At 48.2% G+C, this 14,031-nt stretch overlaps 1 protein-coding gene across 2 annotated transcripts in view; it reads right to left on the reverse strand.

The window, feature by feature from the left end:
* Window positions 1-13,976, reverse strand: part of tnpo2b (transportin 2b) — a 14,362-nt gene extending 386 nt beyond the window's left edge. Inside the window, exons 1-22 of one of the 2 annotated variants that reach the window (XM_069720565.1) lie at window positions 13,781-13,976; window positions 11,599-11,698; window positions 11,228-11,303; window positions 8,951-9,100; window positions 8,416-8,522; window positions 8,095-8,228; window positions 7,927-8,008; window positions 6,644-6,766; window positions 6,411-6,529; window positions 6,256-6,316; window positions 6,001-6,172; window positions 5,348-5,500; window positions 4,966-5,191; window positions 4,708-4,879; window positions 4,340-4,534; window positions 3,978-4,136; window positions 2,944-3,031; window positions 2,753-2,851; window positions 2,581-2,676; window positions 2,343-2,418; window positions 1,890-1,989; window positions 1,732-1,806 (exon numbers count right to left, since the gene is read on the reverse strand). In XM_069720565.1, the coding sequence (XP_069576666.1) occupies window positions 1,732-1,806; window positions 1,890-1,989; window positions 2,343-2,418; window positions 2,581-2,676; window positions 2,753-2,851; window positions 2,944-3,031; window positions 3,978-4,136; window positions 4,340-4,534; window positions 4,708-4,879; window positions 4,966-5,191; window positions 5,348-5,500; window positions 6,001-6,172; window positions 6,256-6,316; window positions 6,411-6,529; window positions 6,644-6,766; window positions 7,927-8,008; window positions 8,095-8,228; window positions 8,416-8,522; window positions 8,951-9,100; window positions 11,228-11,303; window positions 11,599-11,697 (2,562 nt within the window). In that variant the 5' untranslated portion in view covers window position 11,698; window positions 13,781-13,976. Of the gene's footprint in view, window positions 1-1,731; window positions 1,807-1,889; window positions 1,990-2,342; window positions 2,419-2,580; window positions 2,677-2,752; window positions 2,852-2,943; window positions 3,032-3,977; window positions 4,137-4,339; window positions 4,535-4,707; window positions 4,880-4,965; window positions 5,192-5,347; window positions 5,501-6,000; window positions 6,173-6,255; window positions 6,317-6,410; window positions 6,530-6,643; window positions 6,767-7,926; window positions 8,009-8,094; window positions 8,229-8,415; window positions 8,523-8,950; window positions 9,101-11,227; window positions 11,304-11,598; window positions 11,986-13,780 lie in introns of those variants that run through there. The other variant, XM_069720566.1, reaches the window with a different exon arrangement.
* Between the last annotated feature and the right edge of the window lie 55 nt (window positions 13,977-14,031).

Below are 14,031 nucleotides of genomic sequence, written 5' to 3' on the forward strand. Positions count from 1 at the left end.
CGGGAGGGAATTCATGTCAGGGGGGGTGGGAGGTGGTGGGGGGACTCCACCCATCTACCATCCAACCACACCTCTCTGAGCCCTGATATCTGATTCATTAAGGAACTGATTGACCACAAGGAGTGAAGTTAGTTTTGGGTAGAAAAAACAATCATTGCATTTAATGAGAAGTTGATGCTTTTTTAATGGAAGTCTATTTGAGCCAGAGTTTTTTTTGTTGTTGGTTTTTTTTACGCCAGCCCCTAGTGGTCCTCAGTGGTACTTCAAGGCATTTCAGTATTGGCTATGCTTTGCCCATTTACCGGTTACTCCCGTCGTGGCCATGATGTCACTTTTTTAATTTCTGGTAACACAGAATATTTTCCTTTTGTTTAGGAGATCAAAATACTGAAAACTAGCAGAAGTCATTCAGTTTAGATGTTGATAGTAACGTGATAAGAGATGTAGCACAGGCAAGATCAGGAGTTCATAATATGGATGAGGAGTGTAGAGTACACTGTCAACGTCCTGATAAACGTTTCAGTCTTCAAGCCTCCACTGAGTCCGACGCATGTTCAGGATGGATCATGGAAAACACTGCAGTGTTTATGAAGCTGATCCTCGTGTTTTCACTGCAGTGTTTATGAAGCTGATCCTGATGTTTTCACTGCAGTGTTTATGAAGCTGATCCTGATGTTTTCACTGCAGTGTTTATGAAGCTGATCCTGATGTTTTCACTGCAGTGTTTATGAAGCTGATCCTGATGTTTTCACTGCAGTGTTTATGAAGCTGATCCTGATGTTTTCACTGCAGTGTTTATGAAGCTGATCCTCGTGTTTTCACTGCAGTGTTTATGAAGCTGATCCTGATGTTTTCACTGCAGTGTTTATGAAGCTGATCCTGATGTTTTCACTGCAGTGTTTATGAAGCTGATCCTCGTGTTTTCACTGCAGCTGTGTTTTATGAAGCTGATCCTCGTGTTTTCACTGCAGTGTTTATTTCGTGTTTTCACTGCAGTGTTTATGAAGCTGATCCTCGTGTTTTCACTGCAGTGTTTATGAAGCTGATCCTCGTGTTTTCACTGCAGTGTTTATGAAGCTGATCCTGGTGTTTTCACTGCAGTGTTTATGAAGCTGAGCCTCGTGTTTTCACTGCAGTGTTTATGAAGCTGAGTGTTTATGCCTCGTGTTTTCACTGCAGTGTTTATGAAGCTGATCCTGATGTTTTCACTGCAGTGTTTATGAAGCTGATCCTGATGTTTTCACTGCAGTGTTTATGAAGCTGATCCTCGTGTTTTCACTGCAGTGTTTATGAAGCTGATCCTGATGTTTTCACTGCAGTGTTTATGAAGCTGATCCTCGTGTTTTCACTGCAGTGTTTATGAAGCTGATCCTGATGTTTTCACTGCAGTGTTTATGAAGCTGATCCTGATGTTTTCACTGCAGTGTTTATGAAGCTGATCCTGATGTTTTCACTGCAGTGTTTATGAAGCTGATCCTTGTGTTTTCACTGCAGTGCGTCGTGAAAAGAAAATTTGACACAAATTTTGCAGGCAGAGCATTTTGCCTTTTTTCAGAGTGCTCTTTATGAGGTGAGATCCTGAGAGTGTTCACTTCATCTCTGCAGAGTGGGAGCACCACGCTGAACACTGCTGCGCCTCCGGTGACTCATGCAGCAGACGGGAGGACAATGAAGAGTGAATTCAAACCAGTGAAGAAACAGACAAAGTGGTTGTGCAGCCAGGACCCTCACCTTGTAGAACATGTCTCTGAGATCGTCTTTAGGATTCACCCAGGAGGCCACAGCGTCACAGAAGAAGATGAAGTCCTGGACGAACACGGAGGAAAAGGTGAGACTTCGAAAAGTAAAGAAGCCCTAAAACATGTGTGATGGTGAGAGCAGCGTCTCACCTGCACCACCCCTCCAGGGTTCACACCGATCATCATGCAAATCCCACGGAAGGCCGAGTCCTTCTCCTCGTTGTCCCGGATGTTGCGCAGAGACGTACACCTGCAAATATCAACCAATCAGCAGCTGACAGTTAAACATGATGCGGTTCGTCTCTCCTGTCTTGTCGAGGAGATGAACTGTTGTGTTTCTGTGTGGGAGGATGTTTGTCTTGTTTTCAGGCTTGTTGAAACTCTGTGTTTCATTTCAGGAAACAATTTAAAGAATGCGTGTTGTGTAGTGATGTGATCACAGAAAAAAGCAAGGATGAACAAATGGAAACAAATCAGAGCAAAAGTGTAATGTGTTTCACAAGTACAGATAAAATAAGGAACTAATGTGCAGAAAGTAGAAAATAAAAAGAATAGATACGAGGTCGGAGCAGAGGGTGAATGTGCTGACTGAGCGTTTCCTACCAGGGTCGGATGAACTGCGGCAGCATGGGAGCGACCTCCTGAGGACACACGTAACCCAGCCGGCCGATGGTGATGGCTGCAGCAGGACAGATTGATGTGTTGCATTATGTGGAACAACAAGCACTCACTGTGTTTGTCTGACATTCATTTGCTCTGATTTTTAACTTCTAAATGCAGCTATAATATCCGTTTCTGCCCTTTGAAAAACAAGCATCAGTGTGTTTGTATATTTTCATACCGGTGTTCTCCAACAGGGTCTTGGGGGTGTTGGGTCGATTAATAATCTCAACCAGCTGGTTCAGAACCATGGCGATGTACGGCTGCATCTCCACTCCTGGCAGAGCAGAGAAATGAAGTGAGACATCCAGCTGCACTGCAGCATTACAGAGAAACAGGCTGCTGCCACTCACCCATCTGCATGCAGATCTCTCCGATGGCCCAGGTAGCATTGTTGCAGACAGAGATGAACTCTGGGTTCAGATTAGTCCCAAGGATCGGCATGAACTCGGCTGAAGGACACCAGCAAACAATGTCAGACAAACAAAAAGGAGGATGGGAAGACAGGAGTGTGTACAAAGGTACATGTGTGAGAGATAATTACCAATACACGGTTTGACATGAGGAAAGCAAGCCTTGGTCAAGTCGCCCAGCAGAGCAAATGAACTCTGCCTTACTTCAGGCATCGTATCCTGAAACAGAAGAGAAACATGAACAAACAAAGAAACGTTTAACATCTGATATCGAACATCCAACGTCTCACTGAGGCTCGTCTTCCCCTCGGGGATTAATAAAGTAACTACCTACCTACCTACCTACCTTCTTGTTCCATTACAGTCTTGAGAGAAGTCAAAGTAACTTTCCCAACAGACTAAACTTCTACAAACTCATTACTGGTTGTTAAAATTACAAATTTAAAAGTGTTTTTCCATTAAAAAAATATATCCCCTAGATGTAACTCGACACCGTGGTCTTTATTCAGTACATTTGCATCCATGAATATGTAAATAGTCTCTGCCTCCATCTCCACTCTGCAAGTTGATGTGTGACATGTGAAACCTGGTCTGTCTGAATCTGTGTTTCTGAGACTATTAGAGTGTCACTGCAGCTCCAAAGAGAAAACAATCAGCTGAAGGATTATTTATTTTCTCATAGATGATAGAGATACTGTCTGTGTGTATCTGTCTGTCTGTCTGTCTGTCTGTCTGTCTGTCTGTCTGTGTATGTATCTGTCTGTCTGCCTGTCTGTCTTCTAGCATATAAAAACCACTAGATTAAGTTGAACTGTGTTGTTTTGCAGATAAAGTACTTCCTGTGGATACTTCACAATAAAAGCTTCCTTGTTTGTCAGTTGAACACTTAATGAAAAGCAGAAAATGTTCAGTTTGCATTGCGAAGACGTTCCTCATTGGATCCCGTATTATATGTGCAGATAATCTGAATCCAGAGTGTTCAACTCCACTAATCACAGTGGAAACTTCTACTCAGAGAGGTAGTTACAGAATGGAAATGATATGTAGCATAGAAAATATAGAATAACACACACACACACACACACACACACACACACACACACACACACACACACACACACACACACACACACACACACACACACACACACACTGTTCTCCTCACCTGCATGCACTGGAAGAGCAGGGTCATGATATTACTGCGGGCCACCAGAGTGTCCACGTGGCCACCGAGTCCCTCAGCCAAGCCGCTTAAAAGATCCAGAGCCACAATCATGAAGTCCTTGTCGGGCGCTTCATACTGGTCCGGCTGCTGGCTGTACATCTGAGAGGCACGCACACACATAACGCGCGCGCACACACACACACACACACACACACACACACACACACACACACACACACACACACACACACACACACACACACACACACACACACACACACACAGTGACATTGATGTAAAGCAGCTGAAACATGAATGGCCTGTTTAAAGTCCATGTGAGGGGAGGAAGGTGTTTGGCTCACCATGGCCTGAGCCAGCGTCTTCTGGACCAGGGTGACGCAGCGCTGGTAGACGGGCTCGCAGTACGGGAGGAAGCCGCTCTGCAGCGCCGTAGCGACAGACGACAGACACTCCAGCAGAGGGAAGAGATCTTTGTCCTCGTCCTTCAGCTCGTTCCATTTCGCTATCAGCGGAGGCATCAGCTTCTGGATGTACTCCTGAAAACAGGGTTGTCTGTGATTCATGTGTTCCTGAGCACCAATCCAACATGTCACCACACAGACGGGGCAGTGTGTGTGTGTGTGTGTGTGTGTGTGTGTGTGTGTGTGTGTGTGTGTGTGTGTGTGTGTGTGTGTGTGTGTGTGTGTGTGTGTGTGTGTTTGGGGCTCACAGGCTGGTTGAGGTGGTGCCCCACAGAGTCTGCTAGTGTTCCTATGGCATCATAGAGAATGAGCAGGTTCTTGTGCTGGTACTTCCCAAAGGCAAAAACCAGCGTGTCCAGGATGAAGCTGAGGTACGGGACCAGCTCCGTGCAGGCCTCCTCCTCCAGCGTGGCAAACGCACTGAGGGAGGATGAGATGGGAGAGGAGGACACGTGAGCAGGAAGTGAGAGGATGCAGGAACATGAGGAGGAAAGTAGGAGCTGTACCTGCACGCAGCCTCCTGCACCCTTTTGTTGCCGTCCAGGATGCGTTTGAGGAGCTCGGTCATGAGGGGTTTGAGGTGGGCGTCGGGGGGCTGGCTGACCACCCAGTGGGCGTAGCGACTGAGCGTCCAGCAGGCGATGGAGCGGACCAAGGCCTTCTTGTCGCATAAACACTGGATGAGGTGGGGGATGAGCTCAGGCAGGTAAGGTACCATCCCCTGCATACAGCCTGGAGGGACAAAAAGGTTTTTGTTCACATGTTCAACACTGTGAAAATGAGAAAAGATCAAATGAAAATAAAAGTATCTGATTCCAAAGATCTTTAAAAGTCACATCTCTTTCACTGCAGTACGTTGTATGTTGATGGTAGTTGGTGCCGTCTCACCTTCAGCGATGGCGCCCAGCACCAAGATGCCGGACTCCTTGATGACCCAGTCAGGATGGAACAGGAGGCCTTTGAGCAGCGGCAGCAGATGAGGCAGCAGCTCCTCACGAAACACGTTGGCAAGAACGTCCAGCGCGGCAGCCGAACACTTCCCTGAAAGACAGGAGACAGTGTCATCATGAAATAACTTACAAACTGGACAAATGTTCCCTGGAGAGATGCAGAATAAAAGTTAAAAATGATAAACATGTCATTTCAGTTCCATAATACAGATCGTTATCACTTGGCCTGACAGGCTGTGTTTTAAATCCTCACCACCATTAGCCTTCTGGCCAAAATCTATTTGATTCCAACCCTTATTTTGAAATTCATGTTCACAAACCGACTCAACGTGCTGTTATAATCTAAAGAATATCGCTTAGATGATATGTAAATGTGTTGCTTGGATTCAGAGACGATGAATTCATCACACGCTTCAGTTCCCTCGTGTTTCTGTTCCTGTAATGGGCTCCTGATTCAGAAATACATTCATAAACACCAAATGAAAAAGAAAGCAGCAGCTAAAAACCCAGAAAAGTCCCGTCGTCGTGTCTTTCCATGCGCTACCATGTCCTTACGTCATCTCTGATGTAACTGCATGTGTGTACACGTACGTAGGTTCCAGTCAGACAGCGTGTCGTCGTCGTCGTCCTCGTCTTCATCGATGTCCTCCCCCTCCTCCCCCTCCCCTCCTTCGTGCTGCAGAGTGACCGTGCGGGACTTGTGGAAGCGAGGCTTGATGTCTTGCTCGCTGTCTGGAACCGTCTCGTCCTCCTCGACGTCGCCCTGCAGGGATGAACGTGGACGCAGAAGGGAAACAGGTAAACGAGACGAAGACGAGAAGACAGTTTGTGTAAAGATCAGCTAACCTTCAGAAGAATAATGTCGATCTCGGAGTATTTCATCCCATTCACCAAGATAGGGATCAGTCTGAAAGCAAGAGACAGAAAACAGCATTACAACACAAATAAAATCCTCGAGACATCAATCCAGACCAGCGTCCTGTTGTCATGGTAACACTTACTGAACCAAGTGGCCAGACAGAGCCTCCTTACAGATGGGCTGTTCAGCCAGAGTCAGCCAGAACTCACAGGCCTCCAGAGCCACGTTCTCATCCGGGTCCTGAGTCCGCTGCAGCATGTACTGGACGACGACAACAACAACAACAACAACAATCACCACAACAACAACAACAACAGCTGATCATGAGGCAGACAGATGTGTGTTTAGGGCGGTGTGTGTGAGGCCAACGCTCACCTGGATGATGCTGTGCATGTGTGGGATGAGGCGGTCGATGCGGACCTCCAGCAGCATGACGAGAGCCCTGCACACGTTCTTCCGCACCTCGCTGTCCTCGTCACCGGCCAGCGCGAACAGACTCTGGATGAAGGACAGAGCAGGAGAGAGGAGAGAGGAGAGTCCAGATGAACAAACACCGAAGAAGGTTAATAATAAGAATAATATCCAAACATGCAGTTTAATCGGTTACACTTTGCTACATTCACATCTTGACAGTTTAAAAAGGCGCCTGAAGAGCGTTTCCTCCAGTAAAAAAGGTGAGCAGAGGAGGTGCGTGCGTACTGAGCGCTGCACCTCCTGAGCGCTGCACCTCCTGCCCTCTCCACCTCCCTCCTGAGCGCTGCACCTCCTGCCCTCTCCACCTCCCTCCTGAGCGTTGCACCTCCCTCCTGGATGCAGACGTCAGATGTTTGTCTAAATCAGTGGTTCTGGACCGGTGAAGCCTCACGACCAGCTTCCTGACTCGTTAAGTCCTGACCCAAATATCTGAGCCATTCAAATGTATTTTGGGCGAATATATCTGGAATTAGTGGCATGTAGGCTTTTTAAACAAGTTTAAACTGGTGATGCTCATCAGGGTTAAAGAATCTAAATTGAACTGTATGAAACATGAAATAAAAAGGCAATTATTAAATCCCAACCATGTTTACAAATGCTGAATAAGAGCGAACGCCGGCAGCAGGCTGCTTCTGCAGCGCAGGAAATGTAGGACCTTCAAAATAAAAGCACAGCGACAGAAATTCTGGTGAACTTGACTGAAGTTGACTTTACTGCACTCATAAAAACTTTTACCCACGACATGCTGCTCTGATTATTAACTGTAAAGGAAATGAATGATGCGAGTGAGTGTTTGCCCTCCCTGATGTTTAATAAGCCTACCAGCATATTTTATTAAAATCTAATTGTTTATTTCTGATGTCAGCAGAAGTCCTCTATTTCAGATGAAGCAAGTCAACTCCACGATAAAACACTGAGTGCAATCCTGCTGATTCACCAAATATCTCCCTTCTTTTGCTGTTTTTCACCAACAGTCCATCATGAAACCTAGAAAAGGATTTCCGGTTCTTCCACACTGCACTGCTTTTATAAAAAAAAATAGCTGGAAGCAGTTTTATGTGGAAGTCGTATTGCTGCTCTGCTTCTGCACCATCAGATCAAAGGAGACGGACAAGAAGGAAGTCCAGAGAGAAACACGCACAAAACACTTGGCAGATGTTTGATAAAACTGTTGAATTGCTCACCTCGATGAAGGTGTCGATGTTATCCATCAGAGCCTGAGCTCGGCCGATGATGAACTGGTTCACACACGCGATGGCATGAGACCTGAAACAAGGAGGTTTTAATGATGGAGGCTGAGGAGACGAGAGACAAACTACTGGCAGACAGAAGAAGACGAGAGGGTCGCTGACCTGATTTTGGGGCTGCAGTGTTTGAAAAACTGGAGGAATTTGGGGATCATGATGTTGAGAGGTCTGTTCAGAGCATCGCTGTCCAGCAGCTCTGATGAATCCTCACAGATCTTCTGCAGCGCTCCAAAAGATCCCTGAACGACACAACCGAGATAAAAACTAAGGAACATGACCCAAATCTTATTTTCACCAAAACATCCCAAAAGCTGTGTGTGTGTGTGTGTGTGTGTGTGTGTGTGTGTGTGTGTGTGTGTGTGTGTGTGTGTGTGTGTGTGTGTGTGTGTGTGTGTGTGTGTGTGTGTGTGTGTGTGTGTGTGTGACCTCGCAGGTGTTATAGTCCTCTGAGTTGAGCAGATTACAGAGTTGAGGCAGCAGCTCCGGCCAAGTCTGCAGCTCTCCTTTGGAGGCGATGGTGGTGATCAGAATACCTTCATGATGACGAGTCAACAAACAAACTTTAAAACTGAGGACACATTTCTAACATTTACACACCGCTGGCTCACACAGACACACACACACACACACACACACACACACACACACACACACACACACACACACACACACACACACACAGACACACACACACACCTACATAACAGCCTGACTCACACCACTTCCTCCCTCCACCTCCCTCCATCTCCCTCCCTCCCTCTCCGATACACCCACCCCCTCCACCTCCCTGATACACCTATCTCCCTCCACCTCCCTCTCCCTGATACACCCACCCCCCTCCACCTCCCTGATACACCCACCCACCTCCCTCCACCTCCCTCTCCCTGATACACCCACCCCCCTCCACCTCCCTGATACACCCACCCACCTCCCTCCACCTCCACCTCCCTGATGCACCCACCAATCGTAGCTCTGATGAGCGGCGACGGATCTCCGATGTTGTTCAGGCATTCGCGTTTGATGAAGTCGGCCACGTTGGGAGGGAAGTTCTGGTAGTGAGCCTTCACGTTGTTCTTCAGGATCAGACCGCTCAGCGAGCGAGTCGGCTCGTCTGGAGACCATGAAGGAGGAGGATGGATACAGACCAGTTTTAAAACATGAAGGAGGAGGATGGATACAGACCAGTTTTAAAACATGAAGGAGGAGGATGGATACAGACCAGTTTTAAAACATGAAGGAGGAGGATGGATACAGACCAGTTTTAAAACATGAAGGAGGAGGATGGATACAGACCAGTTTTAAAACATGAAGGAGGAGGATGGATACAGACCAGTTTTAAAACATGAAGGAGGAGGATGGATACAGACCAGTTTTAAAACATGAAGGAGGAGGATGGATACAGACCAGTTTTAAAACATGAAGGAGGAGGATGGATACAGACCAGTTTTAAAACATGAAGGAGGAAACAGACCAGTTTTAAAACATGAAGGAGGAGGTTAGATACAGACCAGTTTTAAAACATGAAGGAGGAGGTTGGATACAGACCAGTTTTAAAACATGAAGGAGGAGGTTAGATACAGACCAGTTTTAAAACATGAAGGAGGAGGATGGATACAGACCAGTTTTAAAACATGAAGGAGGAGGATACAGATACAGACCAGTTTTAAAACATGAAGGAAGGATGGATACAGACCAGTTTTAAAACATGAAGGAGGAGGTTGGATACAGACCAGTTTTAAAACATGAAGGAGGAGGTTGGATACAGACCAGTTTTAAAACATAAAGGAGGAGGATGGATACAGACCAGTTTTAAAACATGGATACAGACCAGTTTTAAAACATAAAGGAGGAGGTTGGATACAGACCAGTTTTAAAACATAAAGGAGGAGGTTGGATACAGACCAGTTTTAAAACATGAAGGAGGAGGATGGATACAGACATAAAGGAGGAGGATGGATACAGACCAGTTTTAAAACATGAAGGAGGAGGATGGATACAGACCAGTTTTAAAACATAAAGGAGGAGGATGGATACAGACCAGTTTTAAAACATGAAGGAGGAGGTTGGATACAGACCAGTTTTAAAACATAAAGGAGGAGGTTGGATACAGACCAGTTTTAAAACATGAAGGAGGAGGATGGATACAGACCAGTTTTAAAACATGAAGGAGGAGGTTGGATACAGACCAGTTTTAAAACATGAAGGAGGAGGATGGATACAGACCAGTTTTAAAACATGAAGGAGGAGGTTGGATACAGACCAGTTTTAAAACATGAAGGAGGAGGATGGATACAGACCAGTTTTAAAACATGAAGGAGGAGGTTGGATACAGACCAGTTTTAAAACATGAAGGAGGAGGATGGATACAGACCAGTTTTAAAACATAAAGGAGGTTGGATACAGACCAGTTTTAAAACATAAAGGAGGAGGTTGGATACAGACCAGTTTTAAAACATGAAGGAGGAGGATGGATACAGACCAGTTTTAAAACATGAAGGAGGAGGATGGATACAGACCAGTTTTAAAACATGAAGGAGGAGGATGGATACAGACCAGTTTTAAAACATGAAGGAGGAGGATGGATACAGACCAGTTTTAAAACATGAAGGAGGAGGTTGGATACAGACCAGTTTTAAAACATGAAGGAGGAGGTTGGATACAGACCAGTTTTAAAACATGAAGGAGGAGGAGACCAGTTTTAAAACATGAAGGAGGAGGATGGATACAGACCAGTTTTAAAACATGAAGGAGGAGGATGGATACAGACCAGTTTTAAAACATGAAGGAGGAGGATGGATACAGACCAGTTTTAAAACATGAAGGAGGAGGATGGATACAGACCAGTTTTAAAACATGAAGGAGGAGGATGGATACAGACCAGTTTTAAAACATGAAGGAGGAGGATGGATACAGACCAGTTTTAAAACATGAAGGAGGAGGATGGATACAGACCAGTTTTAAAACATGAAGGAGGAGGATGGATACAGACCAGTTTTAAAACATGAAGGAGGAGGTTGGATACAGACCAGTTTTAAAACATGAAGGAGGAGGATGGATACAGACCAGTTTTAAAACATGAAGGAGGAGGATGGATACAGACCAGTTTTAAAACATGAAGGAGGAGGATGGATACAGACCAGTTTTAAAACATAAAGGAGGAGGATGGATACAGACCAGTTTTCATGGGACGAGTAAAGCGAGAAAGGTTTTAACTGGTTTTAACGTTGTACATACGAACCCTCAGATTTCAGGCTCGTGAGGACAAAGATGAGATAGTTGTTGAAATCTGGAAACTGGTTGAGCTGCTCCAGTTTCTGTGGTATCTGTTAAGGAGTTCAACCACATACACACACACACACACACACACACACACACACACACACACACACACACACACACACACACACACACACACACACACACACACACACACACACACACACACACACACACACACACACACACACACACACACACACACACACACACACACACACACACACACACACACACACACACACACACACACACACACACACACACACACACACACACACACACCAGTATGGACCCGTCCCATGACACGTGTCACCAGCCAGGTGAGGATACCTCCTGCACCGCCCTCTGCGTCGCTGTGTCCGGAGACTGGGAGTCCTTGAGCAGCTGAAGCACCTGCTGGAGACCCTGTTCATCCGGCTGCCACTCCATCCTAACACACACACACACACACACAGACACACACACACAGACACACACAGACACACACACACACACACACACACACACACACACACACACACACACACACACACACACACACACACACACACACACACACACACACACACACACACACACACACACACACACACACACACACACACACACACACACACACACACACACAGACACACACACACACACACACACACACACACACACACACACACACACACACACACACACACACACACACACACACACACACACACACACACACACACACACACACACACACACACACACACACACACACACACACACACACACACACACACACACACACACACACACACACACACACACACACACACACACACACACACACACACACACACACTCTCATGATGTCACAACTCCAAATAACTAAATTTCACAGTAACGAGACAGAAAACTGATTTCATTGTAAATATTAATGTTCCTGAAAACAAGAAGTCGATGAACGTTTTCTGTTCGTGGTGACGACCGATGGACCGGTCCGGACCGATGGACCGGACCTGGACCGGACCTGGACCGATGGACCAGACCGATGGACCGGACCAGACCGATGGACCGGGCCTGGACCGGACCGATGGACCGGATCGATGGACCGGACCGATGGACCGGTCCGATGAACCTGGACCGGATTGATGGACCGGACCTGGACCGGATCGATGGACCGGGACCAGACCGATGGACCAGACCGATGGACCGGACCGATGGACCGAACCGATGGACCAGACCGATGAACCTGGACCGGACTGATGGACCGGACCTGGACCGGACCGATGGACCAGACCGATGAACCTGGACCGGATTGATGGACCGGACCTGGACCGGACCGATGGACCGGATCGATGGACCGGGACCAGACCGATGGACCAGACCGATGGACCGGACCGATGGACCGAACCTGGACCGGACCGATGGACCAGACCGATGAACCTGGACCGGACTGATGGACCGGACCTGGACCGGACCGATGGACCGGATCGATGGACCGGGACCAGACCGATGGACCGGACCAGACCGATGGACCGGGCCTGGACCGGATCGATGGACCAGGACCGGACCAATGGACCAGACCGATGGACCGGACCAGACCGATGGACCGGGCCTGGACTGGACCGATGGACCGGATCGATGGACCGGGACCAGACCGATGGACCGGGCCTGGACTGGATCGATGGACCAGGACCGGACCAATGGACCAGACCGATGGACCGGACCAGACCGATGGACCGGGCCTGGACCGGACCGATGGACCGGATCGATGGACCGGGACCGGACCGATGGACCAGACCGATGGACCGGACCAGACCGATGGACCGGGCCTGGACTGGATCGATGGACCAGGACCGGACCAATGGACCAGACCGATGGACCGGACCAGACCGATGGACCGGGCCTGGACCGGACCGATGGACCGGATCGATGGACCGGGACCGGACCGATGGACCAGACCGATGGACCGGACCAGACCGATGGACCGGGCCTGGACCGGATCGATGGACCAGGACCGGACCAATGGACCGGGCCTGGACCGGACCGATGGACCGGATCGATTGACCGGGACCGAACCGATGGACCAGACCGATGGACCGGACCGATGGACCGAACCTGGACCGGACCGATGGACCAGACCGATGGACCGGACTGATGGACCGGATCGATGGACCGGGACCGGACCGGACCGATGGACCGGACCGATGGACCGAACCTGGACCGGACCGGACCTCCGTCCTGAGGAGCTTTCTGCTCCAACAGGCCGGACGGCGGAGCCTCGTCCAGCTAGCAGGCTAGCTTAGCGTCGCTCCGGTATTTACCTGTTCTCAGGTGTTCCGGCGGTCTTCCGTCTGTTATCATGACGTCATGCTGCGCTGCTAAAGTTGTGTTTGTGATCGAAGCGACCGAAACGACACGAATGTTTCCGGTTAACGTGAACAAGCAGACCGACCAGCTACCGGTAGCATCTCTGCTAGCACCCTCCTGAAGTAGCGCGGAGGGTGGAGGGTGGAGGGTGGAGGTTTACCTGCTGTTCTCCAGAAATCTGTTTCTCTAGAACCTGCTGCGCTGCGACAGAGAACATGAAAGGAACGATCACGAAGGTTCCGCCGCTGAAGACAAGCCGCCGGTCCGAGAGTCCGTGTGGTTGCTAGGCTAGCTGGGATGTGACACAGATCGCATGCCTCGCAATCAAGCCGGGAGATCAGTTTGATCGCATTCGGCTTCCGTACTGGACCGACAGTTGAGCCCCGAGGTAACAAGTCGGCCGAAACTAAT

Source organism: Brachyistius frenatus, unplaced genomic scaffold, assembly GCF_029030835.1.
Source record: "Brachyistius frenatus isolate BFR_SWC_R1_liver_20210118 unplaced genomic scaffold, ASM2903083v1 Contig_243, whole genome shotgun sequence".
Classification (NCBI taxonomy): domain Eukaryota; kingdom Metazoa; phylum Chordata; class Actinopteri; family Embiotocidae; genus Brachyistius; species Brachyistius frenatus.